This window comes from Staurois parvus, unplaced genomic scaffold (assembly GCF_062004578.1).
Source record: "Staurois parvus isolate SC_StPar_1 unplaced genomic scaffold, SC_StPar_1.0 ptg000344l, whole genome shotgun sequence".
In the NCBI taxonomy this organism is placed as follows: Eukaryota; Metazoa; Chordata; class Amphibia; order Anura; family Ranidae; genus Staurois; species Staurois parvus.
Window position 1 is genome coordinate 2,988,335 of NW_028318140.1, and position 14,525 is coordinate 3,002,859.

Consider the following 14,525-nt stretch of genomic DNA (forward strand, 5'->3'; position numbering starts at 1 on the left):
AACTTGAAGAAGGTTCTACAAGCCAGTAGGCGGAGGTGAGGAGGGGCTGATCTGCATATTTATGGGAGTCTGACCAATCACAGGCAGCAGGCCTGGTGGTGTGGGAAATCAGCCCATAAATCTGATAGAGCCTGGCCAGCAAGGGGAGTCAGGTGGAAGATGAAGTGAGGAAGTGCTGATGGGAGGTGTGACAATCATGGCGTCCGACCCCAGCCCTTCTCACCAAACTCGTGACCGAAGGACTAGCCAATCTAAAACTGCGCTGTCATGTGCGTAACAATGCCATGCCCAGCTGCACCCTGCACAAGATTTTCCAGCTAATGGACCACAATCTGTGTACGTGCAGCCTGGGAGCGATTGTTACTGGGTCAGGTTAATTACGCAATTAACCCTTCATACTGCCACCACCTCCTTTTTGTACAGAGAAAGAGGAAACTCGGCAATATTAGCAATAACACTATGATGTTTGAATAGTCATTTGTATACACAATGTCACCGCAGACAGATGTATGCAGACTTTTTAAAACACACAGCAGCGCTCTTCAGAGACAGGAATTCTTAGTTTGCATTAAAGAGCTTTAGAGACAGTTCAACACTTTCAGAAAGTAAGATTTATTACTAAAAGTTCAAAAGGGTGCAATAAAAATATTTACAGAAAAAGAGGTATCCAATATATATATAAATATACAGAGAGCAATAACACAGCAAAGAGATAACAGAAAGAAGTTTAGAGAGATAAAGTACTTGCCAAAAGTCCTGGGTTAAGCAGCTTTCAAGTGTCAGAGCAAAAGGGCCTTATCTCCCAAAGTTAGTTCTGATGTTAAAAGGGAGTTTCTTCAACTCAACTGCGCTTAGCTTAGCTCCAAGCATAACAGCCTTTTTCTAGGAACTCAGCAGGGTGTCTCCTTGAAGCAGAGAACCAATCACCTCATTTGGGGAGGCTGTTGTAGGCGGAGACCCCAGCTAGAACCAAAATCCCTTGCAGCTTATATCATGACCCATAACTTACCCTCGGTGCATTTAGCAGCCTAGCCACTAGTAGATTAATATGGAGAAGCATCTGCTGAACGTCTAGATATGAAATATGACATACCTGCTTGGGGCGGTTAAGGAGATATAATTTTCTGCTCTCCTGTAGATGTCAGCTAGGGGGTGTAATATAGCAGGCGACTTGTATTAAAATGACCAATCTAAATATATGCCTGGTCTCCTTGTAAGTCTTCCATATTCCAAGACATGAAATCATAGGGGAAAATGGATTTTGAATGTGATGTCTGTTTTACGGCTTATCTGGAATGTTTTTGAAGCCCAGCGAAGGACTGGTTTATGGTTTTACAATCCTTTTCCAAGCAAGAGTCTCGCAGACATACGGGGGGGCCAGGCTAATTGGGGTTTATAACCATGACACCCTTCCAATGTGTTTGCTGCCTGTGATCTCTGCATCATACAGACCACATGTCACTTAACAGAGAGGGAGGGGGGATTTGGAGGAGAGAGAGATACAAGATGGATGATCCTTAGCAAGATGGAGGAAGGCGTCCATCTTTGTATGCACAATTGCTACAGGAGGGTGCCCTGGAGAAGGGCCTACTTACAGGCTGGGAGCTTGAAAGAGAGATCTACACTGTTCCACAGACTGTCAGGGAAGGACATCATGTCAGCAGGGGAAGAAACCAATCTAGCATAAGGCCTGAAAGTAGCTTCATCTTTTAAAGCTACAGGAACAGGACAGTGTTAGTACCTTTACATCCCCTGGGCCTACAAGGAAGAGAGCAGTTAGGCACTCTACCCAACTAGTTCTCCTTGGGACAGTATACTTCTGTCTCTCAGAATCCCTTGCTCTGGGATACTTTTCATGACAACCAGGTGGATAATGAAATTTTCATCTGGGGACTGGAAAAGGTTAATTTAGGGGACTGAGTGCTCCTAGTAAGGACTGTGTGCTAATCTGTTAAGAGACAAGAGTCACTCCAGAGGGAGTAGAAAGTCCAGGATCTCGTTTTTTTTTCCTGCTTTTTGTACATAGGAAGTTTGTCCTCTAAGTTGTCTCAGGTCCATTGGGTATCCTATATTCCTCTAGACCCGATCCAAGTTGTTTAACCCCTAATAAAACAACAAAACCTAGCTCATGGACTGATCACTAACTTTTGGATGCAAAAGTGGAAAATGTGTGTTGCCTGGCTGTGCAGAAAAATAGGGGGACCCAAACCAGCGGCCCTCAATAAGGTAGCGCTACATTTACATATATTATTTATGCTGGGGCATTTTTACTTAAAATATTTCTGGCTGATGCAGTAGGGGCTGGGTCATGTATGACTCGCTTCCTCTGTAGATGTGTTGAATCCTGTCTTTTTAGGGTATGTGTATGCAGGGGAATGATCTCAAAGGGGTTCCGACGTGGGAGTAGACCAGTGGGAACCAGTGCTGTGATGTAGCTTTTCTTTTTGTCACCATCTCTCCAATGGGCCCATTCTCAGAGAAACCACACGTCATGGACTCTAGTTACTGTGGACATTTTCCATCTCAGGTATAGGCAGCACAAGTTACCTAAGCGCCAATCTTGTACTCATACGGACACTGTCTTGGTTCAGCAGCACAGTCAATCTGAATCCAAAGCTATTGCACAGCTAAACTGCACATTTGGAGAAGAGACTGAAGAATGAAGTGTTATGTTCATATACATTTTTGAAGTCTGAAAGCAAATGGAATTTTATTAGTTGTCTGTGTCACTCACTGGAAAATCATAAAACTTATGATCAAGCTCCTGTAAGTCCATCCGGTGATTGCTGTAATTGGTGCTGGCTGAGCAGGAGTCCGTTTAACTCCGTACATACTGTGGATATGCATAAAGAAAGATCTCAAACACCGCACACCTAGCAAAGCCATTAGTAAACAGGTGAAAGCAGCCTCAGCCAACTTCATCCATAGCCACTTTGCTAGGTGGGCAGTGTTTGGGGCCTTTCTCTATGCACTTACTGGAAAGTGTTTTAAGTGGGAGAACAAGTGTAGCTATGGTGTATCACAAACATTTAATTTCTTCATTTTCCCTCTGGGTCAGAGCACACAAGTGTGTCCAAGACAACACATACAACCTTCTGGGTAAGGGACAAGGAAAAAATAGCAGCCAGCCAATTAGGAGTTGGTTGACTTGGAGGGTGTTGCAAGCCCTGATAGTAGAGGGGAACTGGGGTCCATTTTGGGCCATCACCTTGTGGCTTAGTCTCCATAATTGAAATCTGCTGTGGCACAGAGTTGGTCTTGACCTGGCCTGGGGGTCACGGAAGTGAAGCCTGGCATAGAAGTACAAGATTTAGTGTCAAGGAAAGACTCGATGAGCTGGAAAAGACAGTGCAACTGCTCCTGCTATGGAATACTGTGAGTGTAAGGTCAAAGGAATGTGCCTCTGTATTTTCAGCATGAAGAGTTACTTCTCAGGAAGTCCAATGGTGTGGAGTATTACTTATTGTGGCTTGTGGATACATAACTGGCTCAAAGTTGTGCAATGATGAGCTAAACGTAACTGGGTTTGGTTTGGGCAGATTAGGCAAAAGTTTGGATGCCAGATCAAGATCCCATTTAAATCAATACGAACCAAATCTTAGAAATCAATAATGGCCATTTTCTAGGCTAATAGGCAGAGAATTGTCAAACAAAGGGCATCGGACTGGGCACTGCCCTGGTGTAGGCAGATGCAGTTAGTCTTCCCACCTTGTTGGCTTTGTTCCATTGTTGTAGGGGAAGCATGGTCATCTAAGGGAATAGGTCCTTTAGGATTCTGTCCAGTGCTTTGAGAATGGAAGTTGTTAGAATGTGCATAGAGCTCTTGAGAGACTTGCCAGTCATTTTGGATGAGGGAATCATAAGGGTGTGTTTCAGGTGAGTGTTTGGACAAGAACAGGAAACAAATTGTGTGGGGCCATATAGTAGTTAACATATAGAGAGGTTCCAGGCGAGCAGAGAAAGCTGAGAGAGAGCTCCCAATACTACATTCACTCTGGTGATCGTAACAGGAGTGTGGAGCCAGTGCAGCTTGCTGAAATTTCACCACCAGTATTCTGTCAAGGAACACTGCTCGGTAACTGAAGCTGACCTCCAGTTAATATGCCTTGTCAAATGCTGACACTGATTATTCACTGATCTGTTGTATTAGGTGTCAAAGACTTGGTTTACTGTTGTACTAAGAACCCTGCTCAAAACCAATATAAAATACCCTAGTGCACCATATATGGTGTATGATTCCTCCCAAACAAGGTTTCTAACGTAGGCCCTACCTACACTGGAGGAAATGTCATAAAATTAAATATTTATTTAACCCTTTTGCTGCCAGAGTCATTATTGCATTTTTTGCACACGTTTAAAAAATCATTTTAGGTCTGAAGATTACACACAACCGTTCCAAAATATATATTTTCTGAAAGCAGACACTCTAGAGAATAAAATGGTGGTAGTTCCAGTTTTTTATGTCAACAATATTATCACAAAGGTCTAGGAAATGCAAAATTTCACTAAAAAAAACACACTAAAATGAATTTTAGGGCAAACAAAGTGCAATAAACTTTTGATACAATATGAAAGGTGAGGTTGCACTGAGTAAATAGATACCCAACATGCCAAACCTTAAATTTGTAAGCACCTATGAAATGGCGACAAACTTCAGTACCCTATATTTTCTAAAGGCGACGCTTCACAAGCCCCTATAGATCATTAGTTTAATGTTATGGAGGAAGTCTTGTGCAAGAATTATTGCTCTCACTCCAGTGTGCACAGCGATATGTAACATGTGTATTGCAATCAGCGTTTTCATGCGTAGGTGCCCTATATGTGGGGGTGGGAGGGCTTCAAAAAAATTTTTCGGGGGGGGGGGGATGTTATGAGCTTGGGTGTAACTTTATTTTTTTGCAATAAAAGAGGTTTTTTTTTACTTAACTTTTTTTTTTCATTACATATTGGACATCAAGCATAGCCTGGAGAAAGCCTGTGGGATATATGGTAAGTAAAAGTCCTTGCTTACTGTTGACCTAGGAATTAATGATCATTTAACCCTTGTAGTGCAGGTGGATCCCCTTTGTAAGGGAGGATATTTCTTTTCTGTGGAATTCAGCTTAAAGGTAAACTTTAGAACAGAGTAAAGAATGGATAAAACTCCTTCCAGGAGTTTTTTGTTTTTGCCATCTGAATCTGCTTAAGAGAATTTAATTTACTTTCTGCTGCATATACACTACAGAAAGTAAAAGGAAAGCTATCTAAAAAAGAGATCTACAAACAGTCCTCACCGAAACAATTGCCCCAATTTAAAGATTTCTTCTTAATTCCTGTTGAAGGGTCAACTTAAATATTTGGATTGTCCCTCACATTGATTCCTAGTGACAATACCATCTCCTCATAATTTCTTCAGTGGGGATACAGCAAACAATAGTAGCACTACCCCCATAGGAGTTGCTGAGTTTTGGTCCCCCTATAGTCCTGCACAGTCAGGCAATATGTATCTTCCATACAGACTTGCATCCAGGAGACAGTAACCAGTTTCTGAGCTTGTTTTTTTGGATTTTCATTAGGGGAATTGAACTTGAACGGGGTAAGGAGTGTATGGGATGCCCAAAGGAAATTACAGCTAAGGACAATCTTGAAATCCCTGGGCAGGGTATCCAGGGCCTGTCACTTTAAATATAAGACAGTCCCGGGAAGCAGCTAATCCAGGTTCCCACTAGAGTACTCCTTCCCTTGTCTGGCCCAAGGGGTGTAGATCTACTCACTCAGTCCTCTGTCTGTGAGATGATGGGCCAGTGGCTGCTATCAGCCCTCCCGCTGGGCCATTCCTTCCCTGCTGCACAGATGGTCCTCTCTCTCTGTGGGCTGATGGGGTCCTGAGCTTTCCTCCTTTCATGCTTCTCTAACTGTAGGTGAGCCCCTTCCCATCTGGGCCCCCTCCCAGGATCTTGTTTTCCAGCCTCTCATTTAATCTTCCACCCAAACTATCCTACTGCTGTTGCGGCTCTTCCACATTTAAGGACTGTCCTGGCCTCTTGCTAAGCCTCCTGCTTGGAGATTGGTCAAGGTCCCCTAAGTGTGCCGGCCAGCCCCTCCTCACCCCTGCTCACTGCTTCTAGAATCTTCTCCAAGATCTCTAGAGCAGGGGTAGATGTCAAGGAACTGACCTGCAGAACCTACCAGCCCTGACCTGGAATAACCCTCTGTCTTAGCCCAAGCTGCTATTAAGCCTTCCTAGCTTAAAAAACCTATATAGCTCCCCCTAGCTACTGTACCTAGCAGGGTGTTACACAATACAATCCTACTTTATACAAGCTAGAAACAAAACTTTAACTACATATTTTATTTTTGCTTTTCATGGAGTAGGAAAGAATTAGATTGCCAGTCAATTTTCTATTGCACCTGTATCCCTATTGTGTAGATTAACTATCTATATATGTCCTGGTTACCACTATCAGAAAGTGCTGGTAAATCCAAAATTTTACAGTTGTCCCACACAGAGTTAGAGGGAAAATGTTATAATGGAGACACGTGTTCTAGTGACAACTGTCTAAGAGGAGAAGGTTCCTCCCTTTGTACAGATTCCTTACTTTCTGTTGTCTGTTGCATGTTGGGACAGGATGTGAAGGCAAATCTCCCAAATGGAACATAGGCAGCAAGAAAAAATAATTGATAAAGATTTAAACCTTTTCTTATTATATCCAACTTTATCAAGATATGTTTGTTGTTTTCTCTTGTTTAGAAGGAATATTATGGAACGAACTTCCATCTTGGATAACCTTGAAAACACATTGCGTACAAATTTCATGCCCTTTTTTCTCTTTGTCCTTGGTTCACTCTCCTTTGTTTTTTAGTTTTCTCCTTTGTTTTTTAGTTTTACACCATTCAGTTTCTTTTGCATCATTCATCCCTCCTCAAAAATTTAAACCTAATTAATTTGTCAGATAACTATAATATTTACAATCACACTACACACCTATGATTTCCAAGTCATTCTACTTAGCAACAGACACCCCACAGACCCACACTGTGATTGTTAAACCCTGACTGCTGCAAGATATAGAATTTATCCTTGCAAGTGTCCCAATCTTCTTCTGCCTGATTGCCTCACTTATTTAGTTGATGGATCTATCCTATTTAGAGATGAGCGAATCGAACTTGGCGAAGTGGAATTTGTTTCGAATATTAGGAAAAATTCGATTCGCACCGAATCCGAATTTTAGCAAACTTCGGATGCACGAATCAAATTTTTCCCGATCAGCCGGCAAAAAGTGTCACTGCAGAGAGCTCTGCTATTTCTGACAGTTCTCTGACAGTTCCTTCACATTTACAGCGGTTGAAACATTGTATCTATTTGTTTCCATTTAGGATACAGATGTTTTTATTCGGAAATAAATAGATACAATGTTTCAACCGCTGTAAATGTGAAGGAACTGTCAGAGAACTGTCAGAAATAGCGGAGCTCTCTGCAGATACACTTTTTGCTGTACTGGAATTCTTCTTCTTTTCATTCTTCTTCTTCTTTTCATTCTTCTTCTTCTTCTTCTTTTCATTCTTCTTCTTCTTCTTTTCATTCTTCTTCTTCTTTTCATTCTTCTTTTCATTCTTCTTCTTCTTCTTTTCATTCTTCTTCTTCTTCTTTTCATTCTTCTTTTCATTCTTCTTCTTCTTCTTTTCATTCTTCTTCTTCTTCTTTTCATTCTTCTTTTCATTCTTCTTCTTCTTCTTTTCATTCTTCTTCTTTTCATTCTTCTTTTCATTCTTCTTCTTCTTCTTCTTTTCATCCTTCTTTTCATTCTTCTCATTCTTCTTTTCATTCTTCTTTTCATTCTTCTTCTTCTTATTTTCATTCTTCTTCTTCTTCTTTTCATTCTTCTTCTTCTTCTTTTCATTCTTCTTCTTCTTCTTCTTTTCATTCTTCTTTTCATTCTTCTTCTTCTTCTTTTCATTCTTCTTCTTCTTCTTTTCATTCTTCTTCTTCTTTTCATTCTTCTTTTCATTCTTCTTCTTCTTCTTTTCATTCTTCTTCTTCTTCTTTTCATTCTTCTTTTCATTCTTCTTCTTCTTTTCATTCTTCTTTTCATTCTTATTCTTCTTCTTCTTTTCATTCTTCTTCTTCTTTTCATTCTTCTTTTCATTCTTCTCATTCTTCTTTTCATTCTTCTTTTCATTCTTCTTCTCATTCTTCTTTTCATTCTTCTTCTTCTTTTCATTCTTCTTCTTCTTCTTTTCATTCTTCTTTTCATTCTTCTTCTTCTTCTTTTCATTCTTCTTTTCATTCTTCTTCTTCTTCTTCTTCTTCTTCTTCGTCGTGCCCCGTGACTGCCCAAATGAGTGAAGTGTGCGGTGATTCTAAGATCGACGGCACTCATCTGCATGTCATACTGACTGACAGTATTATTTCTCTTCCCCAGCAGACTCCAAGGGCATTTAAATTAAAGGTACAGTGTTCTGCACTAATATAAAGGCTCTCTGAAGCCTAGAAACCCTTTTAATAAGTTAAATTCGCAGCGAATAAATTCGCATCGAATCAAATTTCTCCCGCAAATTCGGCGAATCAGCCGAATCGAATTTTTGAATAATTCGCTCATCTCTAATCCTATTAACTGGCTTTCCATACTCCATATAAGAGAATTACAGCTGAGATCCCCTGACCGAACCAAACTAAATTAAATAAAAGCAACGGTTTGTTTTGTATTATTTATTATATATAGTGTTAATTACATATAAAAATATAGATAATACATCCGTGGGCAATGCAACCATTAGTTTAATGAATAACTAATTAACTTTGGCTGAATAGTAATTTCCCATGATACTAGGCACTTTTGTTCAGAATAATAATTCACAATTTTCATAATCACTCTGTGCACAAAATTAAACTTTGCTCTTATGGGGTTTTTTTGATGCTTGAAAAACATGCATAAGCATAACCGCATTGATGGTCTTTCAAAAATTTTAAAAAATGTCTTAGTATTTCCTGTTGTTACTAAATATAGCTGGACTGTGTGTTGAGTTGCATGCATTACGAGGCACCATTTTAGTGGTGGAAGGGGGTGAAGGCATCCAGAGCTCACTATTTCAACCTACAAAATTAATTGTATCATGCACAATGGGCACGTGCCTAATAAGCTCTTATTTCCTATGGAAGAACTTGCTCTCTCCATCCATAACTTCTCATCTCTACTGCTGTGTAGGTGTCACTTTACTCACATGGAAGCTTGTTAAACATATAAAGAAAGTATCAGTCTCCAAAAAACATTTTATTTTCATGTAAGCTAACTTATATCTCAAAGATGCCACTTGTAATGCCACCAGTAAAGCAACCAGTGTATGTGTAGCATATTATGACCCCACATAATTTCTTCTCAGTTATTGCGACAAACTGAAGGCAGAACACAAAAGATGTAATTTCCTAGTCAAAAATGTATTCAGCTGCATGCAGAATAAAGCATGCCCCACTGGAGAACTGCCTCTATAATGTGTTTCATCCCCATGGGCTTAATTATAGAGATGTGTCTACTATTAAGCTTTAGGAGTGAAACACAAATGGCAGGGTGGTTCTCAGGCAGGGACAAGTGGTATGCAGTTTTTTTTTTAAAGAAATTACATCATCAGTGTGCAGTCTTCAATTTGTCCTAGTCTCGGAACTAGAATTGGGGATGGGTGTCTGCTAATACCCAACCTATCCACAGTGGACAAGAGACTCAGTGTCTGGAGTGGTGCTGCTTGGTTTGGACCTTTTCAGATATGTTACATCCTAAAGATATTTACATTGAGCATTGTTGCCTGAAAACATATAAAAAACATTTTACAAGGATTCTGTATAGAAGAGCTTTAGGGCATGTTGACGTAATGTGTGCTTTGGTTGATGTCATCAGTTTACTATAAGTTTGAGACATTTCTGAAAGCATTCCTAATTCATATGCAGGTGCAATGATTTGGCAAAAGCCCAATGACCCTCTAAAACAAATGTCATAGGTCATCTGCTTTTAATCCATTAAATTTTACATCCATCAACAACATAAAATTAACAACATAATTAAATTTAAGGAGAACAAAATAAACACAATTTTGACTTTCTCTATTCTGATCTTATCTGCTCTGTCCAGCCTCACATTATTCCATGTAAATCCCACGCATTCTACCAAAGCTCTGCCCATTATGTCAATTATAATCTGGGAATGATTCAAACATTCTAGCTTGTTAAGAAAGGTCTGACAGTTGTTACCTCTAAACGCTGTACGTGCCACATAGGTACACCAACAATTGCTGCTGTTAACCACACGATACCTGGAAAAAGATTCAAATATTATAATACTTATGACATTTTAGTACAAAGGAACACTACATAAAAATTACACCTTCTCCTATATTAACACAAACAAAGTTTCTCTATGGTTTCCTGAGTCAATTGAGCAGCGTTCCGATTGGCTACATTGCAGCTATGTGATCCTTGGTGGTCATCTTTTGTCACTAGGGTCTATATAAATCCCTGTCCCCTGGATTTGGTGCACATTTTGCAAGTGGCTAGTGTAGGGAGAGAGACCCCACTTGTTAGGGAAAGTAACTAGCAGTAGGGAAAGGTTACAGGTGGTAGGGACAGGCTAGGGACTATATCCTGGAAAGAAGCCTCCCCCACTTGGGAATGGACTGGCCAGGCTGCACTTCACTGAAACAGATGCAGTCGGCATCTCTCCTCAGCCATATCATTGACTGTATGGAAATGTGAGTTATTTCCCTAAACGGTCCTCTCCCGTGTTTGTAATCTTGGCATTCTACTCAAAACAAGTTTCAGGTTTTAATACAACCGGACTCACTGCCTCCACACCACACAGTACCTCCCCACAAGTGGCTCCAGGAACACCCTAAAAGTAAAATCCATGTTCATAGACCATCTTCCAACCAGCTGGGACTAGTGGCTATTATTAGTATACTTTACCACTTTTTTACTTGCTCCTGGTACCTGAGCTATATGGGATCATTAAATTTTTAATGTGTACTAAATAGGAACGAGTCAAATGGAGAGTTTCATTCCCCCTAAATTTCAGTGAAAATCAGGAAATCTACAGCTTCTATTTTTTTTCTATTCATAAAGATAAACAGACATGTTCAATGTAAATTGGCATACTAAATGAATAAAAAGAAATGTGATTTTTTTTCTGGTAAATGCAGCTAGGAACCAGGATATTTTGGTAGCCTACTAGTCAATGTTTGGAGTGTGGAAAGGACCAGCCATGGCTCTTAATCACCTCCTTTAACATTAGTAGATAAAGAATGTGTTGTAAATCTAAAGGGCTGTGGGTAGAGCTGAGCATGGGTATTTACTGACAGGTCTATCAAAAGAGCTAACATTAGCACTTGAACATAGTCACCATATTAAAAGAAGTCCCTATCCAATGGTTCTACAGGCAGGAAGTACCATATACGTTTTAGTATAGGAAGGCTACATTGCATATACTGTATACATTTAGAGTTTAACTCTACTTTAAGATAAGTTTGCTGTTTTCTATATGAATTAAGCAATAAAATAAACTATCCTAAATACAAAAATGCCTCTAACTAAAGTGAAAACACTGTATAAATAATATTTTACAAAAGTTCCAGAAGAATCGAAATTAACGACTCTCCATCTACGAACGGGCAGAAGCTACAAAACCAGCAATGTACCCAACGCCCGACTGGGCGTGCAACTCACTCACCCCCACCAGACACAGAGGAATGAAGATCCCGGTGAAGGAGACCCAGTGGTCATATGAGCGCTATACCAAAAATGTATTTTTTCTTTTCTTTTTTTTCTTCTTCAAAACCCTGTGACAAAAAAGATATCTGCAAACTACTCACCATGCCTCCTATCAAATTCCTTGGGTTCTCTACTTTACAAAAAGGGGCAATTTGGAGGGTGTTTGTACTATCCTGGCATTTTAGGGCCTCTGAAACTGTGATAGGTAATGTGGAAGTGACATGAGAAAATATGCCCTTTAAAAGCCTGGAGGTAGTCATTGGATTTTCAGGGCATGTATGTGGCTAGGCTGCCAAAGAGTTTCTCACATTTTATATCCCCATACTGGGGAGAATTAGCAAACTGTGTTTTGGGGTGTTATACCACATATACCCATGACCTGCAAAGGATTTTAAAATCTCGCCTATGGATTTTAGAAATTTACGTAGTTTGTCGCTGTTGCACGGACGTGCCCAATTTTAATGCATGTCATGTTTGGTATCCATTTACTCAGTGTAACATCACCTTTTATATTGTATCAAACATTTAGGCAATATATTGTGTTTTTGTGCATTAAAATTATAAAAAGTTTATTTTTTCCCAAAAAATTGCCTTTGAAATAATCGCTGCGCAGATAATGTGAGGCATAAATAAATGTAACACCCACCGTTTTATTCTCTAAGGCCTCTGCTTTAAAGAAAATATATAATGTTTGGGGATTCAAAGTAATTTTCTAGCAAAATAAAACTGTTTTTTCATGTAAACAAAAAGTGTGTCAGGGTCCTGTCCACGGCAGAGGTTCTAGAAGATCTGGCATTTCTGCTAGTATTCTGCATGGCCGCAGAAGTACACATCAGCCTCAGTTTGGTGCCAGACGGCCTTTATAAGGAGGCTCATCACTTCCTCAAGTTGCTGGATTACCTCTAGCTCCCCATGCCCTCTTCCTGTTTCCTATGATTCTGACCTGTGATTTCCTGTTACCAACTCGGCTTGCTCCTGGACCTGTCTACTCTGCTTTACCACTGATCTGACCTCGGCTTGGCTTACGGATACTCTCTCTCTCGCTTCTCTGTGTATGACCTCGGCTATCCCATCTGACTATGTCTGGCTTGAACCGACTACCCAGTAAATATCTAAATCCCAGAAGGGCTTACATACCATGCACAGGTGCCTCCTGTCTGCAGACCTATCTCCGTGTACCAGCTGTGCTTCTTAGTGGACCACCAACCAGCACTCCTACAGGCGACCTGTGAAACTTTGGGCTAGACTCCCGCTGTCCCAATCTCAGGGGAGTCCAGAACTTAGCCGCAAGGGAAGCCCCCTCTCCATTGGCCTCCATCACCAGGTACGTGATAAAAGCACAGGGCACCAGTGGCAGACCTGCCAATTCTGGTGTTCAATGGCAAACATCAATTGAGCTCTATGTTGCCGGGCAATGAGCACAGGGCCCACTAGAGGACGTTGGGCCCTCAGGCCACCCTCATAAAATCAGTTTCTGATTGTTTAGTCAGAGACATTCACACCTGTGCCCTGCTGTAGGTCATTTTGTAGGGCTCTGGCAGTACTCATCCTGTTCCTCCTTTCACAAAGGAGCAGATACCAGTCCTGCTGATGGGTGAAGGACCTTCTATGGCCCTGTCCAGCTCTCCTAGAGTAAATGCCTGTCTCCTGCAATCTCCTCCATGCTCTTGAGACACAGCAAACCTTCTAGCCATTCTGGAGGAGTTGGACTGCCTGTGCAACTTCTGTAGGGTCCAGGTATCGCACCATGTTACCAGTAGTGACATTGACTTAGCCAAATGCAAAACTAGTGAAAAACAGTCAGGAAAGATAAATAGGGAAAAAATGGCAGTGGCCTCCACCTGTAAAACCATTCCTGTTTTGGGGGCCATCTCATTGTTGCCCATCTAGTGCACCTGTTGTTAATTTCATTAACACCAAAGCAGCTGAAACTGATTAACAACCCTCTCTGCTAATTAACTGACCAGATCAATATCCCAGGAGTTTAATTGACTTGATGCTATACTCTGATTAAAAAGTGTCCCTTTAATTTTTTTGAGCAGTGTAGAAGCACCACCCCCAAATGACCCCTTTTTGGACAGTAGACACGCCAAGGTATTTGCTTTACCTCTTATCAAATTCTTTGGATTGTCTACTTTCCAAAAAAAGGGTCATTTGGAGAGTGTTTGAACTATCCTGGCATTTTAGGGCCTCTGAAACTGTGATAGGTAGGGAGGAAGCGACATGGGGAAATATGCCCTTGGAAAGTTTGGAGGTGGTCATTGGATTTTGGGGGTGTGTATGCGGCTAGGCTGCCAAAAAGTCTCTCACATGTGGTATCCCCATACTTGGGAGAAGTAGCAGAATGTGTTTCGGGGTGCTATTCCACATATACCCATGGCATGTGTGAGCAATATATCATTTAAATGACAACTTTGTGTAAAGAAAAAATAATTAATTTTCCAAAAATTTGTTGCAAAAAATAAAATCTTCAATGGACTCAACATGCCTCTCAGCAAATTCCTTGGGGTGTCTACTTTCCAAAAAGGGGTAATTTGGGGGTTTTTTGCTGCCCTGGTATTTTAACACCTCAAGAAATGTGATAGGCAGTCAGAAAGTAAAAGCTGCAATAATTCCAATATATATCATATGGTTGTAGACGCTATAACTTTCGCACTAACTTTATTACTAACTTTTAGTTTGCTGGATTTTTTTTATAGCCAAAAGTAGAAAATATTGTTTTTTTTCAAAATTTTTGGTCTTTTTTCATTTATATCACAAAAACTAAAAAACCCAGTGGTGATCAAATACCACC

At 40.5% G+C, this 14,525-nt stretch overlaps 1 protein-coding gene across 1 annotated transcript in view; it reads right to left on the minus strand.

Moving 5' to 3' along the window:
* QRFPR (pyroglutamylated RFamide peptide receptor) overlaps nucleotides 1–14,525 on the minus strand; it is a 130,492-nt gene that overhangs the window by 21,396 nt on the left and 94,571 nt on the right. The window contains exon 3 of the mRNA XM_089684316.1: nucleotides 10,220–10,281. Coding sequence (XP_089540442.1) covers nucleotides 10,220–10,281 — 62 coding nt within the window. The remainder of the gene's footprint in view (nucleotides 1–10,219; nucleotides 10,282–14,525) is intronic.